Genomic DNA, 23548 nt, shown 5'->3' with positions numbered 1-23548 from the left:
TACAAACGATGCTTAAAAAGAAATAGAAAAACAAAATGAAATTAATAAAATAAAATTGAGAATGGAAATGGGGAATATGTCAAATACACAGCAACCCGACCAAAGAGCAGATAACAGCCGAAGGCCATCAATGGGTCTTCAACGCAGCGAAAATCTTGCACCCGGAGGTGGTCCTAAGCTGGCTCCCAAATAAAATTGTGTACTGGTTCAGTAAAAGCCGTGATCTTATTATTTGGAAATGAATATTCTTCATTATATGTTTCTCAAATTTTGGTGAAATTGACCACACATTCACTGACTGGGCTTGTCATTCCTGGCACTAAATGCTACCTAAATAACTTTTTCTTCTCTTACCTCATGGTAATCAGATTGGCAATCAAGTTCTTAAACTCACGACACGCAAGGATTCCGTGCAGAAAAGACCCTGATTCTTACAGATGACATAAAAATGTTTCTGGTTTGCAAAATTGGCATTTTAATATGTTTCATGAAAGTAGAACAAATGCTTATGAAAATAAAAAAAGATGTGGTATGATTGCCATTGAGACAACTATTCACCAAAGTTCAAATGAATTGTATGTAAGCAATTATAGGCAACCGTATGGCATTAAACAATGAGAAAAACCCATACCGTATAGTCAGCTATAAAAGGCCCCGACATGAAAAACATGACACAGTTCAACTTAGAAAACTAACGGCTTAATTTATAATAAACCAATTTACGAAAAACAAATATGACAGACATGAACCAACGACAACCAGGAACTACAGGAACCTGACTTAGGGCAGGCACATAAAGAATATAGCAGTTTAAACATGTAAGCGGGCGCCCAACCATCCCTCTAACCTGGGACAGTGGTGTAACAGTACAGCATATGATCAAACTATAAAAATGTGTTGAAAAGGGCTTAACTCATTAGATTGACACAAAGCAAAAAAATAAGTAACAAAAACACAGACCGGATGTGGCAGGGTATTTTTACATCCCTACAACAACAAAAAAAGACACTAAGTACAGATCTGAGAGTACTCGCAGTTATTGACAGCTAGTGCCATACCAAAAACAACTAATGAAAAAATCATGTATCTAAGACTAAAATATCAATCAGCACACATCCAACTTTCAATGGATTTAGTGTAAAAGACCATTCGTTTTATTAAATTAATTTTTATTGTTGCTTTAATTCCTTTATTTTGTCAGTTTTATGCAGAAAATTAACTCCATCCGTAGTCATGCTATAGTATTTTAGCTAACCTGGCCCGAACTTTACCTGAATTTTCCGTAGGAAATCTAGTTTTAAATTTTACCCAGGAATTTGATCCATCAACCGTTGTTTCTGAACATAAAACAAAGTAGTTAACTTCTGTTCTTGTTGATATCTCAAAAACTAAGGCAGTAAGAGCAACTGATTGAAGATAAAAATAATCAGCAGATCAAGGCCTATGTCTACCTATTCACAAATTTCTGAAAAAATTAATTTTCTAATTATTGGCCTTGAAAAGACCGTTGTTTTTATTTTATTTCTCAGTTTTTGGTTATCATTATGAAAACTATAATAGATGGAGAAAACGACAACAAAAAAATACACAATTAAGCCAAGACAGTAAACATCAATTGACCCTTATATGAGTTAGTGTCCGTGTCATACGATTTTTACCGATTTATGATTTTTTTGCAATAACTATGATAGAGAGAAACTTGAAACAGCAAATATGTTCAGCACAATAAGATCTACAAAAAAATCAACATGGCCGAAATCGCCAATGTCCTCTATAGAAGTTCTTGAAAGAAGATTTTTATCTGCTTTGCAGAAACTATTAGAAATGGATAAGCTATAAACAGCAAAAATTTCCAGCACAATAGGATCTATAAAAAAATCAGCATGGCTGACATCCTCAATTTATTCCCTAGTGGAGTTAAGAATGATTTATACCAGTTTTTATATTTTTTGGATGAATAATTGCATATAGAATGTGTTTATAACTAGTAAAATGGTCGGCAAAATAAGATCTCGAAATCAGTCAACATGGAGGAAAAAGACAAATGACCCCTCATAGGAATTGTTGCCCCTGAAAGTCGAGTTTTACCCATTGTTTTGCTTTTTTTTTGCAAAAACTTAAAAAAGACACAATTTTAACTCATTTTATTTATTCAAATATTTGAATAAGAAAGATTTTGGTACAAGTAGTTTTAACACACATAATCTTTTTGCATTGTGAGTTATATTTAGGTGCGTTCACGACGAGTATTGAAACTTAAACATTTATAGTTTATTAATATAAAGAATTATTATTGCTAGACCATTTATATACTTCTTTATGTAAAACTATATATACATACTTTACTTTTTATATTTTGTGTTGTGAAATTTGTATCCCGCTAGTTTCAAGAAAATTTTATAGACTCCGCAAGTAAGTTAGACTTGATCTAATGAAACAGACATTTTGTTTTGTTAAACTTTTATTTTAAAGCATCTGCTGTAGACCACAGAGATTTTAACTTTTAGAGGGACTGACATTTCAGTTAATTTTTTTTTTTAATTTCAAAAAATCAAATCTCGCGTAATGAAATCCTTTAAAAGTGGCAGATAAACGTTATACTTATCTTTGGGCAGATGTTTTCTTGGTCTTATTGTTGAAACCCAGTTCATGTCATAACATTTTTTAAGATTCCTCCTATAATTCATTTCTGTACTTGAACGGAGGTGTGTAAGAAAAATCAAAATCAAAATCTAGTAGGTGTATATATTTTAATATTTACATACATCTAATTGTTATGCATTGGTAAAATTACACCTGACAGCCTTTGTTGCTATACTGTTTTTAATAAGTTGGTGAGAATTAAGGACCGTAAGGGAAATTTTAATATTTAAAATACTTTTTTCCGTTTACTGTTTTTATCTCTATAGCTACGTATAGTATATAATAATTGGTATTTTGTATTGTTGCATATAGTTTCCGTAGACTTTTTAAAAAATGTTAATTTACATGCTCGGATTTTCTTGCAGATAAAAACTGCAGTATTCAATGACAAACTGAGATGACTCCTAAGGATGCCTCCAGTTCAAACAGGCTATGTTTAGCAATTTGGACACTATGCGAGATAAAGTTCATATTTTGATATTGAACAAACATATATATCTTTTTATAATCTTACACAGAGTGTCTATCCTATACGTCTAACTAAGTATGAGCATTCTGGCATACACTGTATATAGCACCCTTGAAGACTAACATTACTCATCTGTTTTTGTTTTATATTTTTCAATTATAAATCATAGTAATTAATGTTTCGTGTTTTTGAACGATGGTGGGGGTAACAGTTTTAATCTTTTTCATTTTTATTAATATGTTCTTATTCGTCTCTCGAACGAACATACAATATTTAAGAAGTAGACAGGTGTGACTGGGGAATAGAAATTTGGTTATCTCAGGTCTTCTTCCGATCAGCAGTAAAACCCTCGCCAAAGTTTGACGTCCGTTTGGTTGTGCTGGATGTAAAAGTACGCAGCACCGTCCGGTCAGAGTTGAGACGTAAAATCTGATGCCTCGTGTAAAGAGAGTGCCACGCTTTCTGCACAGCAAGAACCCTCGCAACAACTGTTTGAGGGTTCGGTAGGTGGCCCGTTACAAGGCAAAATTGCTGTCCCTATCTAATATACCATAATTTTCCAGTGGTAGCCCAAATTTTCCCGACCTTCATCCCGGACTGCCTCTTTAACAGGACTTATCTATTGTATATTTAGTTTTAATGTGTTCTCGTCGTGTGTATGGCTAAGCATTCCGCCTGGTTAATTCTTATCATCCTCTTTGTGGAAACCTATGTCGTTTGACTCATTTTCTCCGACTATTGATCATCCTGACGGTGAAGAATATGCAAACGTTTTTAATTCGTTACGACCTTTAATTTTCTCCCCAAATTCACAACAATACGTATCGATTTTTATTTGCTACTAGTAAAAGAATCAATTTTTATGGTTTTTAGGGTTCATTTACCGTTTTTCATTGAACTCAAAATGGATTCTGTTTCTTCATGTTTTAACTTGATGGCAACTTCTTTGGTGGTCTTTTTCTCGTACCAATTTGGAGAGAGGATTATCCTTTTTCCCGTCCATGAAAAAGGAGTAGAGCCAATAACCCTAATTAACTTAAATCTAATGTGTATGCATAATTACTGAATGTGTTATTTTTTAAAGTAATTGTAAAACTGCTTTATATTTATAAATGTATTAGCGTGAAATAGGAATTGATGTCATTTTTGTTCATTTTTCTAGAAATTAGTCATCCTTTTCGCGCTTTTCCAAGATTTCATATGTAGCGCCACCATTGAAATTTTGGTAGAAAAGTAAAGAATATGGTACATAATGATTATTTTAGCAAACATACGTGTGTGCGTGGTGTTGCGCCAATGTTAATTGATTAGAAAACCGTAAAAAATTATGCCAAATTTTGCAAAAATAAATCAGGTTTTAATGAAATTCATCTACATTTTTGACGTGTAAAATACATCTCTTAAAACAACATTGATGACAATCCTTTTGAACTGAAGCAATTAAATAATTCAATACGTGTATATGTTTTCAACAAATTTTCAGATTTTTTGGGGCCAAAATTATCAGTAAGTGAACCAACTTTGAACAGTTGGAAGTTGTCAAGTTAATATTTATTAGAAGATAGTTCCACAAGCTTTAATATTATAATTGTTCTGTAGGCATGTAGCAAAAATGACCAGACTGGATTGTCAGAAAACAATACACATGTTTATTATAACATGTATCATGTTTATGCATATGTGTTAACATCACACTTACATATATGTTTGTAAAGATTGCATGCATCTGTGTATAAAATATGAAATAATGTGATAACTATCCAACAGTCAAAATGACGTTGATCTAAGCAACTTTAGGTCACTGTACGGCCCTCAACACTGAGCAAATCCCATACCTTAAAGGCAGCAGAAAAAGGTTCTAAAAAAAGAGGCGAAAGATACCAAAAGGACATTAAAATTCATAAGTCTAAAACAAACTGACAATGTTGAATAGGCTGTACTTTGATATACGCATTGTGATTGTTATAATCATTCTGGTGTTATTATGTACATTTTGTACCAGGTCATATATTTTTCATAACCGAAAATAGATATGAATGTGTCATTTTTCATATTTTTGTAATTTAGAAATTCAAATTATTAATACATATATAAAATTATCAACAAGATTTCAAAATTTCTAACTTACAAATCGGAATTAAAACAAATGTTCTTGCGTTCGTTTCTGAAGCAAGCACAGTTTTTCCTTACTTCTGAATACCGCAATCGTTCAAGTTATCATTTAACTTCCTCAAACATTATAATAGAATAAAATTGAGAATGGAAATGGGGAATATGTCAAAGACACAACAACCCGACCAAAGAGCAGACAACAGCCGAAGGCCACCAATGGATCTTCAACGCAGCGAGAAAATCACGCACCCGGAGGTGGTCCTCAGCTGGCCCCTAAATAAAATTGTGTACTAGATCAGTGAAAATGGACGTCACACTAAACTCCAAAACATATAAATGAACTAAAATTAAAAAACATACAAGACTAACAAAGGCCAGAGGCTCCTGACTTGGGACAGGCGCAAAAATGCGGCGGGGTTAAACATGTTTTGTGAGATCTCAACTCTCCCCCTATACCTCTAGCCAATGTAGAATAAAGAAACACATAGCAATACGCACAGTAAAACTCAGTTTAAAAGAAGAAGCATCCTGGATCAAGCAGATAATTGATTGCCGAAATCACGAAAAGGGGGTTCTTCAGAAGAAATCCAAAATGCCAATATACAAATGATATACTCGCACATGTAGGGAAGGACGCATAATACATAAAAGAGGAATATGCTAGACTGTTTTAATGAATATTTCATGCAAGTGAAACGAAAACATCATTTTTTATTTTAATATTCTTATCATCATTGCTGTGGTTTTCAATGAGTAATAATGACCTTTAAAGTGATACCAGTTCACTCCATTAGCATGTGAAGAATGTTCTCCAGATAGATAGAGTCCATTTAGATTTGAGGCATGGCAACTTGTATACCACCAGGCTCCTTTGTAATCATTAGCACAATTTCCAGAATTGACATCATTATCCTGGTCTTTTGTTGTGAATTTGCTCCCTCGATGGCTTGTAAAAGAATCTCCTGTAAAGCAACAGATTAGGGAATTAGTGTTTGCTTTATTCTGCGACAAACAAGAGGTATATAGAATGTGAAGCAAAGGTTCGGCTCATAGTCAAAACAATGCGTCAAGAGAGGGTTATATGTCGTGCTGCGGACTTTTACCTTGTGAACTAGAAAGTGAACAATCCGGCACAGCGTGTCAGTTTGCTTGCTGACTCTTAAACGATCCAAGTGTCTTCTTATAGCAGTATGCGAGTGTTACCTCTTTTTCTAACAACTGATAGCAGGAATGTATGTTTAAGGTTGCAGTGGAGATTATGAAAATGTTTATAGTCAAATAACGGTATGAAGTTAATGTAAATAATTACATAATATATCATGTTTATCAGATTTTAAAATATTTAAGTGCAAAGAGGGAAGTACGCTATATTATGTGTTAACCTTGACACGTCAGTTTAAGTGAAAGAATTATAAACAAACAACTTAAAGAGAAAAGATATCAAAAAGAGAATCACAATTCATAAGTAAAAGAGAGAGACAGACAAAATCTGGCAAAAAAACCCGAAAAACTTCGAAAAGTCAAACGACAATTTACAAAGGAAAATGAAATATAACCGCTGCTTTGTACCAAACTGACACGATGAGCCGGATTTTTAAAGTGCTAGTTCACAAGGTAACAGTCAACAGGGAGACTGTTGTTTGTCTTTTGAAAACAACGCATAAACCATTAGACTGAGCAGCAATAACTCAACAAAAGCATATCAACAAAGACAAAGGAAAGATAAACAACAGAAATAAAAACAGTTTAGTGAATAATAACAACTATACGACATCCATGCACGTTTGTTTATTTTTCATTCATCATGGTGTTTTCCCGGTTGCACTTGTGCCATGTGCTTGTCGAACTTCTATCGAGGGGTGTCTTGATAAAGGTCACTATATACGGAAAAGCGGAATTCAAAAGCCATTCATTTCGGAAAATTTGGATTAAAGAAAATCTATGTGCACGTGTTTTATAGTAAAACTTATAGCCATTCAAGTACATTAACCTAAACATCTGTTTTGTTTAATTTAAAGGATCATATGACTTTTACCCTTTTTATTACAAAAAAGCCATAACAAATCGCAAAGTGTTTACTTGCGGTGTAAATATTAAAGCATTGCATAACAATACATTCGAGTAAGATTAATTGATTGATTGTTTGTATTTGAGTAAGAAGCTACACATACCTGCATTACCGCTATAATCACTAATTGTCAGCTTGTATTTCGATTTCTCATCGCCTACTTCAAAGTTATCATACATAGCATAACGGTTTTGATTGGAAAAATCCTGCATGGTTATCAACAGTTCAAATTTGCCTTGTGACGTCAGAATATGGAGTCTGTCATTGCCTGAAATTGAAAGGATTTACATAATAGTATGCTGTGTGATAGATTTAATGAAATAAAATGTAACAATAATTTTCAGAAAAGATTGAAAGATTAATGAAAACATTTAACGATCAGCTATCTGAATCCCTATCCGGCGATTGCTATACATTTTGTCCTTTTTTGGATCCCTTAATGTTTTTTGTTGCCACGAGCAACATTGAAAAGACATTTATTATCGAAATGCGCATATGATGCAGTTGAATTTGTACTATAAATTTTATTATTATGATTGATTATTACATACCGTCGCGTAAGGGTGAAATGGATCTATTGCGACGAAGACCATTTAACTTACATTTAAACTAACTATTTAGTTTTGTAACTTAGACAAACGGTCCACTGTTGTCTCATTAACCACTCATATTTGTTTGCCTATAAGTTACTTGGAGTGAATAAAGGGTATGGTCCGTTTTAAACCATTTTACAACTAGTTACAACAGAATCTGTCGACATTTGTTTGACTGTTTTTGTCATTCTGTCGTTTTTGTCGTAAGTTTGTCGATTTCTCTACGACTTATGAGTTTTGACTATCCCTTTGGTATCTTCTGTCGCTATTTAACGAGGACGGAAGATGATCGGTATATACAGTACACACTTGTATAAAAATTGTCCTATTTTAACGCATTTAAAGGAGAGAAATATATATGTTTCTTCATCGCCAACTGTTAGAAAGGGTTTTCATTGAAGACATCTATATAGATATATACATAAGCTAGAGACTCCTAGGTTCATTGGCAAAAGAATGCAACTCTAACATCGTTAGCAGCAGTGGTAGCACTTCTTTTCAAAACTTAGTAAGATAGTGACCAGATTTTATCTAAATCCTATCGAAAGTATTTATATAAAAATGGTCAGGATAATAAACCTCCAAGAAGCCTGTATCGCTAACTAGGAATTTTTACATAATACAGATAAAATGCGATAAGAATATTCCCAGTAGTTTCACACACACAAACCTTCATTAAAGAACAGTAATTCCTAAAACAAGTCAACTGATGATCTTGTCCAGCTAATAATTTCACTATTTGACATTTTCTGGCTATCTCCTATCGTTTATGAAAAAAAGGTTAAAAACTGTCATTCAAGGACAGTAACTCTTATTAGGAGTCAACTGACGACTTTGGCTGTGTTGACCAGTTTGTAGAGACTGTCCTTATCTTTTTTGCTATTTATAGTTTATCTCTATCAACTATAGTGTCAACAAGGGACCTCAACCCCACCCCCCCCTTTCCAAAAAAATAAAAATAAAATAAAATTATATTATTTTCATTCAAGGGCACTAATTTCTATAATGAAACAAGTAAAGATTTAGGCCATGTTGACTTATTTGCCTCTTACAATTTCTCTTAATCATCTTTGGTTTTCGCAAAAAAAACAACCCGTAAATATGGGTAGAATTGTTAATTAAAGGCAATCACTCCTCATTCGACTGACGATTTCGGCTATGATGACTTATTTTTAGATCTTGAAGTGCTTGTAAAGATTGCTATAAAAAGTTTCTCTCTATCTACTATGGTTTTCCACATTGAAGGGTAATTACTCCTACATAGAATCGATTAACGATTTCGGCCATTTATGATATTTGTAGATCTTGTCCTGCTGATCATTTATGGATTTAATGATGATTGTGGTCCAGTAGTTTCAAAACAGATTTTTGTAAAAGTTAACGGACGACAGACGACGAACGCCAAGTGTTGGTAAAAGTTCAAACTAGGCCTTTGTGTCAGGTGATAATGGAGTCAATAAACGAATTCCACCACTTTATGTTCCTGTAGGTCTTGCTTTTATCTTTTTTCTGTTTAAAGTTTTTCTCCTTATATTATTATTTTTCAAGATCATTGAAAAAAGCTTTAAATTAAAAGGTCAGACTAAAAATTTAAGGACAGCGACTCCTATAAGAAGTCGATTCACAAATTTAGTTATGATTACCTATTTGTAGATATAACCTGACTTGAAGATATCTTTTTCTGTTCCCAGTTTCTATCGAATACAGCTTTCAAGTCAACATTTGGAGTGATACTTATAAAAAGTCTATGCATTTATCATAAATGAAACTCCATAAGCCCCCCCCAAATCCGCCTCTGAAAAGCGCTTTTGACGAATAAAATATGTTATTTTTTTCCCAAAGAAATTCGTCATTACTTACAAAAATGTAGTTGTTGTTTGTTTGGTTGGAAATATTTTATGTATTGTCAAAACTAGAACACATTTAACAATAAATCAATTAGGTATGTTGAAAACAATATGTCGACTGCAATGGAGGGTGGGAAAATTTAACCGCCATCCGAAATAGGTGTGTTGGGTATCAGCGGAAATTTTGCCTAGCATTAGGTAACCATGGACCCGAAGAGGTTATTGTAAGCCATGTTGACCAAATTGACAATAAAATTAATTCACGTTGAATGTGAAGTCATGAGTTTTTAGATTGTTAGCTTCACGTTCAATGTCATTTATTTTTCATGCATATTCAGGAAGAGAATAAATTAACAATAATCTAAATGATAGGTTGTGCAAGCGGTAGACCGGGTTACTTTAATTCTTTTGAAGACTAGGATATGCTAGATTGGGACAGAAATATTTATCTTGCATCAAGTCATCTATTGACCTCTCCAAAATGTGTTGAGAGCGTCACATTCTCCCGTCCCAATATTTACCGGACATGACCGGATTTTAAGCATCCCGTACAGTAAAAAGTACGGGCGCTCCACTTTAGCATGGGTTGTAACATTTTTCTATTCTCCAACAACCCTTCGAATTCAGACTTTAAGAAGGGACAAGGGAGATCAGTTTTTCTATCCAGAGTTTACATTGTATCATCACATATTCTGAAAAATAGCTAGTGGTGTTTGCACCATCAAAGTTTTACAAAGCTTGTTAATAAAAATATGAATAAAAGAATATATGTACGTTAAGCAAACACGATACAATATAGATGTAATAATGAAAAATCATATATATTCTATTTTTAGAATTTCCGAGAAAAGAATAATTCATACCTAGCCAAAACTCATTCTGCAAACTTCCAAATCCTCTTTTATAGTCTTTCCAACCTCTGTAAAATCGACTTCACCATTTATTCTCCTTTGAAACACCTAATATAAAAATGAAAACATGAACACATGATGAAAAGTTTTTAAAACTGTAAAAATTGAATTAATTAAGACTATTGGTAATTTCTTTTTCTCCATTTTATTTTCTTAGTAAGTACAAAACTTAAGTTAAAAATAAAAAAACGTATATTTATATTAAATATATAGCGTAATTTTCAAGGTATGAAACACTTTTGACCTCTGACTGTACCTGACTTGGGTTTAGATATTAATTCGGACTTGATACTCTTGACTACGTTTTTACTTTTACAGTTGATCGGTATAAACTTGCATTACTATTTAATTGAAAATTGAATCATAAATTTGTGTTCATGTCGAAAACATTTTTATCCTCTATGTGAACGATAGTGCAACTACTCATACAGTTAAACAAACTAAATACAGAGATAACTAGTATCTCAATTGCTTGTAAAACAATTGAAAGGTCTTTCCCTGAAAAGTCTGATATCATTAATGTACTCTTTATGACATTTCATTTGATATGTGACAGGTTTACTTTTTAAACTTTTCACATTTCGCGCTTTATGACCCTATCCACCTCAATTTTCGAGATCGGAAGTATGATATATTTGTAATGCAGACTTCATATGATGAAGACATAATCTTTCAATCAGTTTAATTGAGGTCTGGAGCTGGCATGTCAGTAACTGCTAGTAGTCTGTTGTTATTTATGTATTATTGTCATTTTGTTTATTTTCTTTTGTTTCCTATTCTGACATCGGACTCGGACTTCTCTTAAACTGTGTTTTACTGTGCGTACTGTTGTGCGTTTGTTTTTTCTACATTGGCTAGAGGTATAGGGGGAGGGTTGAGATCTCAAAAAACATGTTTAACCCCGCTGCATTTTTGCGCCTGTCCTTTGTTAGTCTTGTATCATTTTAAATTTTAGTTTCTTGTGTATAATTTGGAGTTTAGTATGACGTCCATTATTACTGAACTAGTTTACATATTTGTTTAGGGGCCAGCTGAAGAACGCCTCCGGGTGCGGGAGTTTCTCGCTGCATTGAAGACCCATTGGTGGCCTTCGGCTGTTGTCTGCTCTATGGTCGGGTTGTTGTCTCTTTGACACATTCCCCATTTCCATTCTCAATTGTATTGATGACCTTCATTTGATATTCGACAACACCACCATCTAGTAAGTTTGTTTTTGCACTTAATAGCGTAATCTGACTCATTTTTTGGGGACAGGAATTTAATATTTAAAATGTACACATTATGATCTTTCATTTGATATGCGACAACCATATCTCCTAAGACATTTAATTTATTGCACTCAATGAATCCACCTAACCAATTTTCGGGAAACAAAAATTTGATAAATGAAATGCACGCATTATGGACTTTCATTTGATATGCGACAACCTTAGTACCATCTTTTGCAATTAATGACGGCACCCTATCTTTCGGATGGAAAAGGGGGTTAACGGTTTTTATTTTTGAAAAGAGCTCATTTGGCTGTTCAATTTTATATGTCACATGACCCCATTTGGCATAGTCCAAAAAATGATGCAATATCAATTTTATAAATAGAACTTACTAAACTTACAAAGTCAATGCTGAACATGACAATTTCAAACTGCATTTTTTTCTTTGTTTTTTATCAAATGTTTTTGGTATTTAGTCCAACATACAACCATGTTAAACTCTTCAATTACTGAAAATTTAAGGTGGCTAGCTATTTCTCTAAAACGACAAGGGATTTCTCAAATCTGCCAAATGTAAAATGATCTACAGATTAAGTACAACACTGTCAGTTGGGACAATCCATAGCTCATCAAGGGCACAATGTATAATTAGATATATGATGCAATACTGAACTTAAGAACCAGAAGTCGTAGAGACATGGGACTTTAAAAAATCACAAGGTCAAGGTTATAATACCCTTTGAACGTCAAGGTGAAATTTCCTCATGACCTTGACATTGACATCAACTTGAAGGTCTTAAAATACTCATCATTTTTGCAGTTTATAGTAGGTTAATATCTGTTACCATTTCAAAGATATACACAATAAACTATACTTTAAAGAGTTATCTCATCGTAACTTCGGTCAGTTTTGGGTCTAATGTATAAAATGTAGAGCTCTTCGAGAGGAACATATTATACGCGTGTGTATGCAGCTACCTCTAATCGTGTTCTTAACATTCAAGCTTGAAATTTAAGCGTAAAAACTTGTTGCATTCTATGACCTTTGACCTTGGATGCCAATGAAAGGTCGCATAAACTAAAGATTATTGGCGAAGGTCTAAAATTCTTCTTCCGGTTCACGAAATATATTTTTTTCTAAAATTGTGTATAATATTTCAAGGGAAAAAACTCGAATAAGGGTTGATAACAAAATAGTTGTTTCTGTTTATTAACATTCATTTTGCCTCCTTTTCAAATACATGTTGCTATTGTCAGATCGATACAATCTGTAACAATTTTAAAGATTGTATGGACATAAAAGAAATTGTTTCAAAGGGATATAACTCTAAAAGGGGATGATAAAATCCTACGAAGCCTCATCTGGTAATACTTCATGATTATAAATAAGGTCATGCAATCTCTGGGATGTTTTTTGAAATATTCATCTAAATAATTAAATAAAAATTAAAATCATATTCAATAATTGCTTTTTGATTACAAACAATCAATTACAAGTCTAAATGGATATATCAGAAAATCATGGTTCCACAATTGAATCTGATATAATGAACATTTTTTTTTAATTTCCGGTAATTCCTTTCGTATATATGCAAGGATAATTTCATCTCAAAATTGTTTTTATCGTTTTTTCATAGACTTATACACTTGCTACTTTGTAAATCTTCAAGAAATGACAAATTTAATTATGTATTTTGTTCATTTTTGATATAAATATATAAACACAGAGAAAAATAGAGTGTGCTACTGAAAGTTAAGGAAGTTTTTCTGCGTTATCCAGCCCTATAGAGAAGTCTCCTTCCAGTGCTTAATGAGTCGAAATTTTCAATTGATTAATTATTGTATAATACTCATAGTAGGGTTTCAACTCCCTCAAGATAAGAAAACTATACACAATTTTGAATGTAATAAACAATCACCTTTGTCTCAGGTCAAAGGGGGATTAGGCACCCGTAAACATGTTTAACTCCGTCACACTCTGTATGTGCCTGTCCTTGGTCAGGAGCTATATTCAGTTATTCAGTGGTTGTCGTATGTCGCTATATATTATTTTTGTTTTTCGTTTATTGTTTTTGCATAAATCAGGCCGTTCGTTTTCTCGTTTGAATTGTTTTATATTTGTCATGTGGCGCTTTTTATAGCTTGCAATGCAGTATGGATTTTGCTAATTGTTGAAGGCCGTACGGTGACCTATCGTTGATAATGTATACGTCAATAATAACCCATCTTCTTATTTTTTATATTAAGCACTTTTAGTCACGAGCATATAGTTCATTTTTAAGGATATTTCAAAAACTAGTGTCATGTCGGGGCATTTGATGACTATGGAGCTGGAAAAGGAGGATATGCTGGACAGTTGCAGAAGTTTTGCCATAGAACAGGCTACTAAAAACTCTCTGGGAGTTTTGAGGTTCTTTAAGGTGCAGAAAGGTGGCATTTTTTGTTACACGGGCCATTCGATGTAACGGGTATAAGCCGACCAGTCTTGGTTGCGTATTTGCACACCATAACATCTAATTGACCGATCTCGTTAGCATTGTTTTTTATTTCCGGATCAGAGAAGTTTATGTGACCATATTTCTATATTATAGTTAACCATTTGATTGAAAATAATTTTAAAGTGTAGGTACATGTAGGCATATATTAGTAAGGAAACCCTTATTTTTTCTAGATACCCCTAAAAATATATATAAAAAATAACGTCGTATTGATTGATTGACAGTTGTTTGGTTAAAGTCCAGTTACAAATATTTCATGCATGTGCAGGACGAGACCGTGACGAAGGGCGGATAATTTGGACTGCCACTAGAAAATTTGGGTATGTTGTAAGAGGACAAAAACAATATGTCAATATGTTTAAGTTGTCCAGTCTATGAAAGTTGTAAATAAGTTCAATAAGAAAATAAAACATAGGAAACATTTTAGTATATTTGGAATTACGATTCTTAAGACAACAATCATAGCCCTGTGACGTTCCGTTTCTAAAAAGAAACTAGGGCGAGAGTAAACTATGCAAAGGTAGAAATCGGACACATAAAAAGATAATACATTTACCATTTATGTTGCTCCATAAGGGGGTCGGATCCCCTGTGCCCCCTTAAATCCGACCTTTAAAGGCTATTATTCATATCCATATAATTATAACATGCTTGTCACTTACATGTAACCATAGATATCAAATAAAATGTTCCGAGTAATTTTTTTTATTAATATTTATACTATTCTAATTTGAAAACACGGAGGAAATTTATAACCACGACAAGTTCAAGTCTCTATTGTTTTCTTGTTGATCTTAGTTTCACAACTTGTGTCATATTGAATAATTACTTTGATAAACGTGTAAAGCAAAGGTCAATTGTTGGTATCTACTTGAAAATTTATCTAGGACTTGGATATAAAGAAAAGGCACACATGAATGTAAAATATGATACTGGATATAAAAAGGACATGTGGTACGACTTCCAGTGAGACAAGTACCCAGAGAGTCCAAATGACGTGGAAACAAGCAACACTACTGGTCAACGAAAGGCTTTCAATAATAAGCAAACACCATTCCGTATAGTCAGCCACAAAACACTCCGACATGACAAAATGTAAAACCATTCAACAAGAAAACCAACTGTCTGATTTGTGACAATAAACGAAAACATGACCATGTAATACTTTCTCCTTTTAACAGAATTAAGTGCCGTCTTTGATTTCCATGTTCAAGTTAGTGGTCATCCTGTAGGTAACTTGGCCGTGCAAGTTTATTATAATGCGTGTTACTTTAACGACATATTGTCAAGATAGGTAATTTATTGTACTTTCTATTATTTCATGAATATTTATGACAAAAAAGTTATTGATAAATCCATATGAATGGAAAGTTTGTGCAAAGTAGGTCGACCTGGATAAAGGTTGTGAATTTCGATTGACGTTGGAATAGAAGATTATACTGAATATGGGCAAAATTTTACACTGTAAAGAGCCACCCAGGACCCATATTAGAGTTTTTGTATGGGTTCTTCGACGTGCGGAAAGCCTGATACTCTCTCTCTACACTGTGGATATGACTTCGCATTTACCAGAAGGACGTTTTACTACATGGGATGGCCAACAGTGTCTCCGAGTTGTACTTATAAGGACTCTCTGTATTGTAAATTCTCAACAATCAACCAATCAAATCAGTGCATGAAAACAAGGCATCGATGATTTTGGTTATTGGTTACACTTGTGTATGTTATACAATGACGCATACTGCTATCTGTTTACCTTGATTTTGAAATGTTTATGCGAAACATTAGGTAACGTTGTCTTTTACATGTATGTTCTCCATTTGTCTTTACACATTTTGGACATAGTCAGGGTTATGTAATTGTGCATTTTAGTTGTGTGGAATGTGGATGTTTTAGGAATAGTACTATTAATATTGACCAGGTTTTTGGAGTAAAAGTATAAAAGGATTACATCATTTAATAATAGAACTCCACATATGTATTCTATCCATTAGGAGTGTGTACGTACGCGTGTTTAACAGGCAGAGAGCAACATCCCATTAATAAGATGAGGTGAACTTTTAAGATGGGCGGACATGTACGCCTTAAAAGAACTAAAAACACCAAACACAGTTTCTGGGAATCTGACATAATGAGTAAACAATTACAACCAGGCCCAAGTCAGGAGTTTGAGGATAACAGGATGTAACATGGCATCCATATAGGTACCAGTGATAATCTGCCAAACACAGCGTATTTGAAAAACTGGCGTAATAATGCCAACAGAAATTTTGATGATTGAAACATTAATCGAGGCCAGAGTCGGGTGAACCATGTCAGGAGGACATTTACAACTTATAAGTTAACGCTAATATATAATAGGTCAAGGATACTTGATTGGTTGATCGATTGTTGCATGCTTAACGTCAAGTGGCAATTATTTCTGGCATATTCAGGACGAGAACAAAGAACGGTATAAATACTGACTTTCTTAGCTAATGTGACTGCTCCTACTCGTCAACTCATAATTATTTTTGTTATAATCTTAGTATTAAGGTTACCCAGTGCAACATAGTTTAGCTTAAAAATACATATGACCTAAGTACTGTAAGACTAATACTATGAATCAGGGGTCTGTTGTTTAACTTGTCGTAACTTAGTTTAATGCAAAGATTAGTGCTAATCAAAATGTTAATTACATCATTGCGTGCTAAAATCTTTATTTTAGCATGTATAATGATATATATATATAAATCATATATATGTGTATGAAGGTATTGCCTTTCAATTTTGCTATTCAAATAACGTTGCCATATGTGTGTAAGGGGTTACGGAACAATTTGACTAAAATAGATTTAAAATAGCTTGTTTAATTTTTATAAATTTTTACAAAATATTTACTTTGACAAAAATATCATAATTTCAAGTAAATTAAACCACACAATTTACAGGTTGGATATATAGCAGTTTGACAAACTCTAATTTTGATCATTGAGAAGCTTGATGTCTCTTTACTAATGATAGCGATTTAAACGTTCAGCTCATTTTTAAAGAATTAACTCCCTTCGGTGTTCTCTACCCCCTTAACATACACTACTTAATGAAATATGTTTCCATATATCTGATATATGGGACTCGGTTTTAAGATCTCATTTAGTGGAAAAATGATGACAAAAAAACAGCGCCATGTAAAGTAGAAATCTCTGATGTTTGGCACGTTTTCTACTCGGATGCTTTTGACTATTATTTCAATTTAAATTGATTACTAGAAAGAACACTCTGATGAATAGTTATTTTGTAAACAAATCTTAGACCTCCTTTTATTCATTCATATTATCAAAAGTTCATTACCCCCTAAACATAACAAATGAAGAGAACAGCAAGTGATATAATTACTACGTTAAATTGGTTTATTATGTTGCATGGCGAACAATTTTCAAGCGTACAATTCAAACCTCATTATTTTCTTCTGTTGGCTGTATGTGTCCCAGGATCACAAGAATATTTGCGAATAAAAGAAGATAGTAGGTATGTCCATGCTACTGCATCACCCCCCTCCGAAAAAAAAAAAAAAAACAAAACAAAAAACTGGTATCCATACGGTATTCAAGACCATTCAACAATGTATAAATGTCTGTAGTACATTGGTATTACATCATGCTAAATAATGATTGATCGATTTCTTAACGTCCAGTGGCAATTATTTCATGCATAAACAGGACGGGAACAAATAACTAAATCTAATAAGTGTGTTTTGCAAAGTGCGACGATCGGGACGAAGGATGGGAAATTTGAAATACCAATGAAAAAAGTGGTTTTTGGATAGGGACGATAGACATTTTGCTTTAAAATAGCTAACCTACGTACGCGTCAAATTGCTATTGTATTGGTTCTAATACATTTTTTTTCGTACAAACAGCAAAATTTTCAAAAATCTACGAAAATCATAGTTTTGAACCATATTTAGGCACAGCTATATATTCATAAATACGTGACAATATTTTTAGAACCTTAAAGTACACATACATGTACGAAGCAGTCGTTCTATAGTTGGTTACAATCATTTCATTTTGACTCTGTTTGATATATGTTTTTATATACATTTATTTAATGAAAATTACAACTATTATAGATAAATAGAAATACCACTTTATAAATTTCGCGTGTACGAAACGCGTTTCCGGATTTACCTGTATAAATACGTTGAATCGTTAAGAGCTATTTGACCAAAAGGGGCATACAAAATAGCCAAATTCGTCTGAGGTCAGCTTTGCCTCAGGGAGCTTAAACCTTAGTTTCTTAATAATTTCTTTACTCATCAACTTTTAGATTTATATGTTATAGCTCATACAATATAGAAGCTAACTTATTTTTTGGTCCTGTTTTGTTGAACATTTATATCTGTTTATAGTGTCTCTCTATCTTTCAAGACGAGTCGACTGAAATTTTCGAATCACCAGAAGGATGGTAGATCCTGATGTGCTCATCAGTTTGAGGTGATGGGTATTTTTTCTTTCTTTTTAAATTTTCGAGATAACAGCTTAACTGATGATTTTAGTTCTATTGTTAACCACATGAGTCAATTGTTTTGTATGGCGGGATAACGTGACACATTTTTAAACAAGATCCACTAAGAATTTTTGTGAACAGGTTCAATTCCGATAGACTTATTTGATTCAAAGGAGAAATTTAAAAAAGAACTTACCACGACGGACATTTAGCTATGGCAATAGCTAATATGGACTTTCGGTTTCAATTTATTAAATTCTGATAATGTAAGATATGTTTTAATGCATGTATTATCTCAAATAAATATGAGCAAATGCACCACTCACTTATTTGATAACCCCAACATCTTTGTATTAATAAGTCTGTCCCAAGTCAGGAGCCTCTGGCCTTTGTTAGTCTTGTATCATTTTTAATTTTAGTTTCTTGTGTATAATTTGGAGTTTAGCATGACGTCCATTATCACTGAACTAGTATATATATTTGTTTAGGGGCCAGCTGAAGGACGCCTCCGGGTGGGGGAGTTTCTCGCTGCATAGAAGACCCAATGGTGGCCTTCGGCTGTTGTCTGCTTTATAGTCGGGTTGTTGTCTCTTTGACACATTCCCCATTTCCATTCTCAATTTTATTTCTATAGCAACATATCTTAAAAAACATTGAAAAATATAATGAGCAGGATTGCCTGGTCGACATGCGACATCCGTCGTGTTACTCTAAACAACTTTTTTAACCCGTTGACATCACCGAATACAACATCCATAATTAATTCTCTAATGCTCAAAACTTAAATATTTTACCAACAAATTCCGCCGTCAGTAATAGATTTGATAGAGAAAGTTACAAATGTTATATACCACCAATTGTACGTAATATAAAAAAAAATCCCAAAATATCTATATTTACAAACCTGTTCATGACAATTCCTTTGTTATTCAAAGAAGAATTATATTTTAAGATACCTGGACGACCCTATTTAACAAAAGATGACTATTGTTTACTTATTGTACTTTTAACTTAAAGACCCGGTGCAGGTCTTTAAGTTGGGGTTGAATTTTAAAAGCTCACTCACGTTCTCACTAATGAGACACGCCCATTAAATGACCGATGGGAGTCTCGAAAGGAGAGAAAAATCCACCAGCCAACGTTGATTTCTCCATAGGAAATTGCTCTACAACGAAACTCTCCAAAACATACACAATAATACACTACAAAAAGTACAATAGACCTACAAACACTGTGCAATTCAGGAACATTTAAACAACGTTCACCATTTTATTTTTGAAATAACGTTATACATGAAATATTTAAAGCTTTATATTGAATGTGAAACTAGCGTTGTTGGCTCAGCGACGGATTCTCTTCGGACAGACTCTATGTTAACAACTTGGTGTCATGACTAGTTTTTTCCTCTCCCGATTGTAATTTCGTCTCTGAGCACGTGGTAGTTTTCTGCTTTTTCCCATACAAGATCTCTGATGACTCTTTTTGTTGGAAGTTTGCTGTCCTTTTGTAACTACGAACAGCATTACTACGATGACCTAGAAACCAAAAAATAATGTGTTCTTTTTTAGTCAGAACATGATTGAAGACAAAGAAAAAAAAACTGTTCACTATATATATGTAACGATTGCACATTTAGAAAAAAATGTACAAATAGCATTTATACCTATTCGATTATTTTAAAATTCTACAAATGTAGTTTTTATTTGCATGTCTTGCACGCGAAAATTGACCTTTTGACTCCTCTCAAAAAGTCTTTTTGGTTATCCTCATCAGTTCGGAATTTATCTGAATGTCTTACAGTTGAATAGTTTTAACAGTTTCGTAATGCAACTATGGTGTCCGAATTGTAAGTATATAGTTTTCATTATAATTTACAGTCGGGGACAATTGCAAGGACCACAATTCCGTAAGAAAAACATTATCTAATTTATAAGGTAATGGTTCGACCGTTCATTTTTTCTTTTTTTCTTTTGTAAAGGAGTAGAGTTATTCCGGGGGAATGGTTATTTACAACTTTTGCTAGTACGACTTATTTTTTTCGTATTTTGTCTTAATCATTGCTTTCGTGTTTCGGTTGTACTCTGGCCAGAATATTCATTTCAAAATCATTCTGCCCCCTCCCCCAGTTGATCTAAGCAATATGTTGAGCGGTTCTCTGAGAATACCTTTTCCTTTTTATTTTTGAATCGATATTATCGAGCTATTTCTATTTTATGTAAAATATGAAGTTGTCAATTCCGTTAAAGTATACAGTTACGTACCAGTTGTCTCACAAATAGGTTGTTCCTCCACTTCTGCTTGATATAGTCTTGTTGCTGTCGAAGCCCTTAAGCTGTGGTTTGTTTGCTTGCCTTCCAATCCAACTGCTGTACATAGTCTTTTCACAGTAATTGTGACCTACTGGGACTTTACAAAACCACTGGCCTGTTGTATAGTTGACCAGCGGTTTAAAATAGAATGCATCGACTTCACCTTTAGGACTGTAAATAATAAAAATATTACTTTAGTAAAGAGGTACAGATCAATAAGTAATGAAATATATAAATGACTCCTCTTTTTGTAAAACTATTTCATAAATGAATCAACTAGTCTTACTGTTATAATTTTTAGATTGAAAGAAAACAGAACAATTTGAGTGATAGTTTAATTTTGATGGAATTTGTATTGTTACTTATACATAGTAGCACATCAGTATTCAAACACACCTTTTCGACGAATTAAAAAAAGTTCATTGCCAAATATTCCTTTTAGTCGCAGAAGTATATAAAAAATAAGATGTGATATAAAATGCTTTTATTTTTACATTATACGCAAGATTTATGTATAAAAAAAAAAACAATAACATACATCTTTAAAGTGGGACTTTTCGGAAACTATGAGAAATAACTTGAATGTAATAAAGGAAACTATTTACTTAGAGATATGACTTGGATGTGAAATATGGATATTATGAGATATGAGATTTGATAATAGTAATACAATTTTCAGCAAAATATCATTGCCATACCATTAGGGGCTCAGTGGCGGATCTATGTGGTCCGGCGAGAGCGCACGCCATTCCTTTGATCGCAAACAAAATTTTAAAACTCATGTTCATCACGATATTTATAAGTTTTAGTATTGAATGATCCTACATAATGTCGTCTCGCTTCGCTTGGCCTTACATTTCAATAATCAGAAATAACACCACCTTTCATATATCCTGGAAGTCCCCTTAACATGACAAATAATAAACTTAAAAGACTGTAAGCGCCGCGAAAGCTGACGTCAAAAACAGGACGCCTCAGTCGAGGCAAGAACAGATCCGAATTAAAAAGCTTAAGAAATTGAAATATAAAAATGACATCCTCTTCATTCTGTACATATTTTTCCAATAAAAACATAGATTTTTTTATTGTCTGTTGCTTGTGTCCAGTGGCAAATATTTTATGCATTTTAAGGACAACATTAACATAGATTTGTTGACTATCAATAAAGTATAGTGTTGATTATGATTTTAATATCGAAAAAAACTTAATTTTGTTATTGTATTAACATACCATTAATTAGGAATCTGATGTTCAGTAGTTGTCGTTTGTTGATGTGGTTCATAAGTGTTTCTCGTTTCTCATTTTTTATATAGATTAGACCGTTGGTTTTCCCGTTTGAATGGTGTTACACTAGTAATTTTTGGGGCCCTTTATAGCTTACTGTTCGGTGTGAGCCAAGGCTCCGTGTTGAAGACCGTACTTTGACCTATAATGGTTTACTTTTTTAAATATTGACTTGGATGGAGAGTTGTCTCATTGGCACTCATACCACATCTTCTTATATCTACATAAGCGTCTGTACTGTTCAAACATAGTAACAATACATCTGTCTGGGTATTCTATATTTTCATAAGCTTTGACAGTCCTTGGTGTATAATTTTTGTCTTTAATGCCGCCACAATTTGTTTTTGATATGTCTTCCTTGTAAAGAATATATCTTTTATGTAATTCAGAATCAATGTATGGCCCTGTTATCTGCGGATTTTTGTTCAACTTCAAATTACGATGTTATTTACCTTCACGTAATGCAAAATGTATGCCATTCAAATACACGATTGTATCCAACAGTTTTGGGGGGTTATCAGACCCAATGACTGCTCTCTCCAACAAGATATTTTCCTCCAGACTTGAAATTGGTTCTGCTCTTCTTCGACTTGCGGCACCTAACCCTTCTGCTGATCTTTTCTTCATCACAGATTCCAGTACTTTGCGGCACTTGACATAAGTATGTTGAGTAAGTAGGTTTACGGATGGATCACTCAAACAACTGGTACAAGGACGCTGACGGGTAGTCATTTCAATCGGTCTTTTTAACTTCAGCTAGGAAATACTGCAATGCTGTGTCCCTTATACATGGTTCCATTTCAGTAATACACTGTGTGATTGCTTCGACTGGGATGGGTAAATTGTCGCTAACTGGGCGAACCCTCCTCTCATTTTGCCAGTTACTGAACACGTTATATCCCCATTTATAATGACCTCGCGTCGATTGTGGTATTGCAGACTCTTTTAAATTCGAAATTTTTTCAGAGGTCATGGGTAGTTTATGTCTTTACTATGGACCATTTGCATCACTACAATTTGAGGTTGAATCAGTTACTAAAATTGAAAAAAATCAATACAATTTGATAGGTTTGAAAAAAGTTGTTGTATATCATATGTCATGAAAAGTCGCATTT

At 33.4% G+C, this 23548-nt stretch overlaps 2 protein-coding genes across 3 annotated transcripts in view; one reads left to right on the top strand and one right to left on the bottom strand.

The window, feature by feature from the left end:
- Window positions 1-4770, top strand: part of LOC127702199 (uncharacterized) — a 44167-nt gene extending 39397 nt beyond the window's left edge. For both annotated transcript variants that reach the window (XM_052206304.1, XM_052206303.1), the window contains one exon: window positions 3009-4770. In XM_052206304.1, the coding sequence (XP_052062264.1) occupies window positions 3009-3031 (23 nt within the window). In that variant the 3' untranslated portion in view covers window positions 3032-4770. The remainder of the gene's footprint in view (window positions 1-3008) is intronic.
- Window positions 4771-5880: 1110 nt separating this feature from the next.
- Window positions 5881-12346, bottom strand: LOC127701980 (ficolin-1-like). The gene is given in 5 exon segments (XM_052205953.1): window positions 5881-6186; window positions 7396-7560; window positions 10596-10664; window positions 10667-10691; window positions 12341-12346. Coding segments are annotated over 5 exon segments (516 nt in total). The 3' UTR covers window positions 5881-5935.
- Between the last annotated feature and the right edge of the window lie 11202 nt (window positions 12347-23548).

Source organism: Mytilus californianus, unplaced genomic scaffold (assembly GCF_021869535.1).
Source record: "Mytilus californianus isolate M0D057914Y unplaced genomic scaffold, xbMytCali1.0.p SCAF_5, whole genome shotgun sequence".
NCBI classification, from domain to species: Eukaryota; Metazoa; Mollusca; class Bivalvia; order Mytilida; family Mytilidae; genus Mytilus; species Mytilus californianus.
This window is presented reverse-complemented; position numbering and strand designations above follow the sequence as displayed.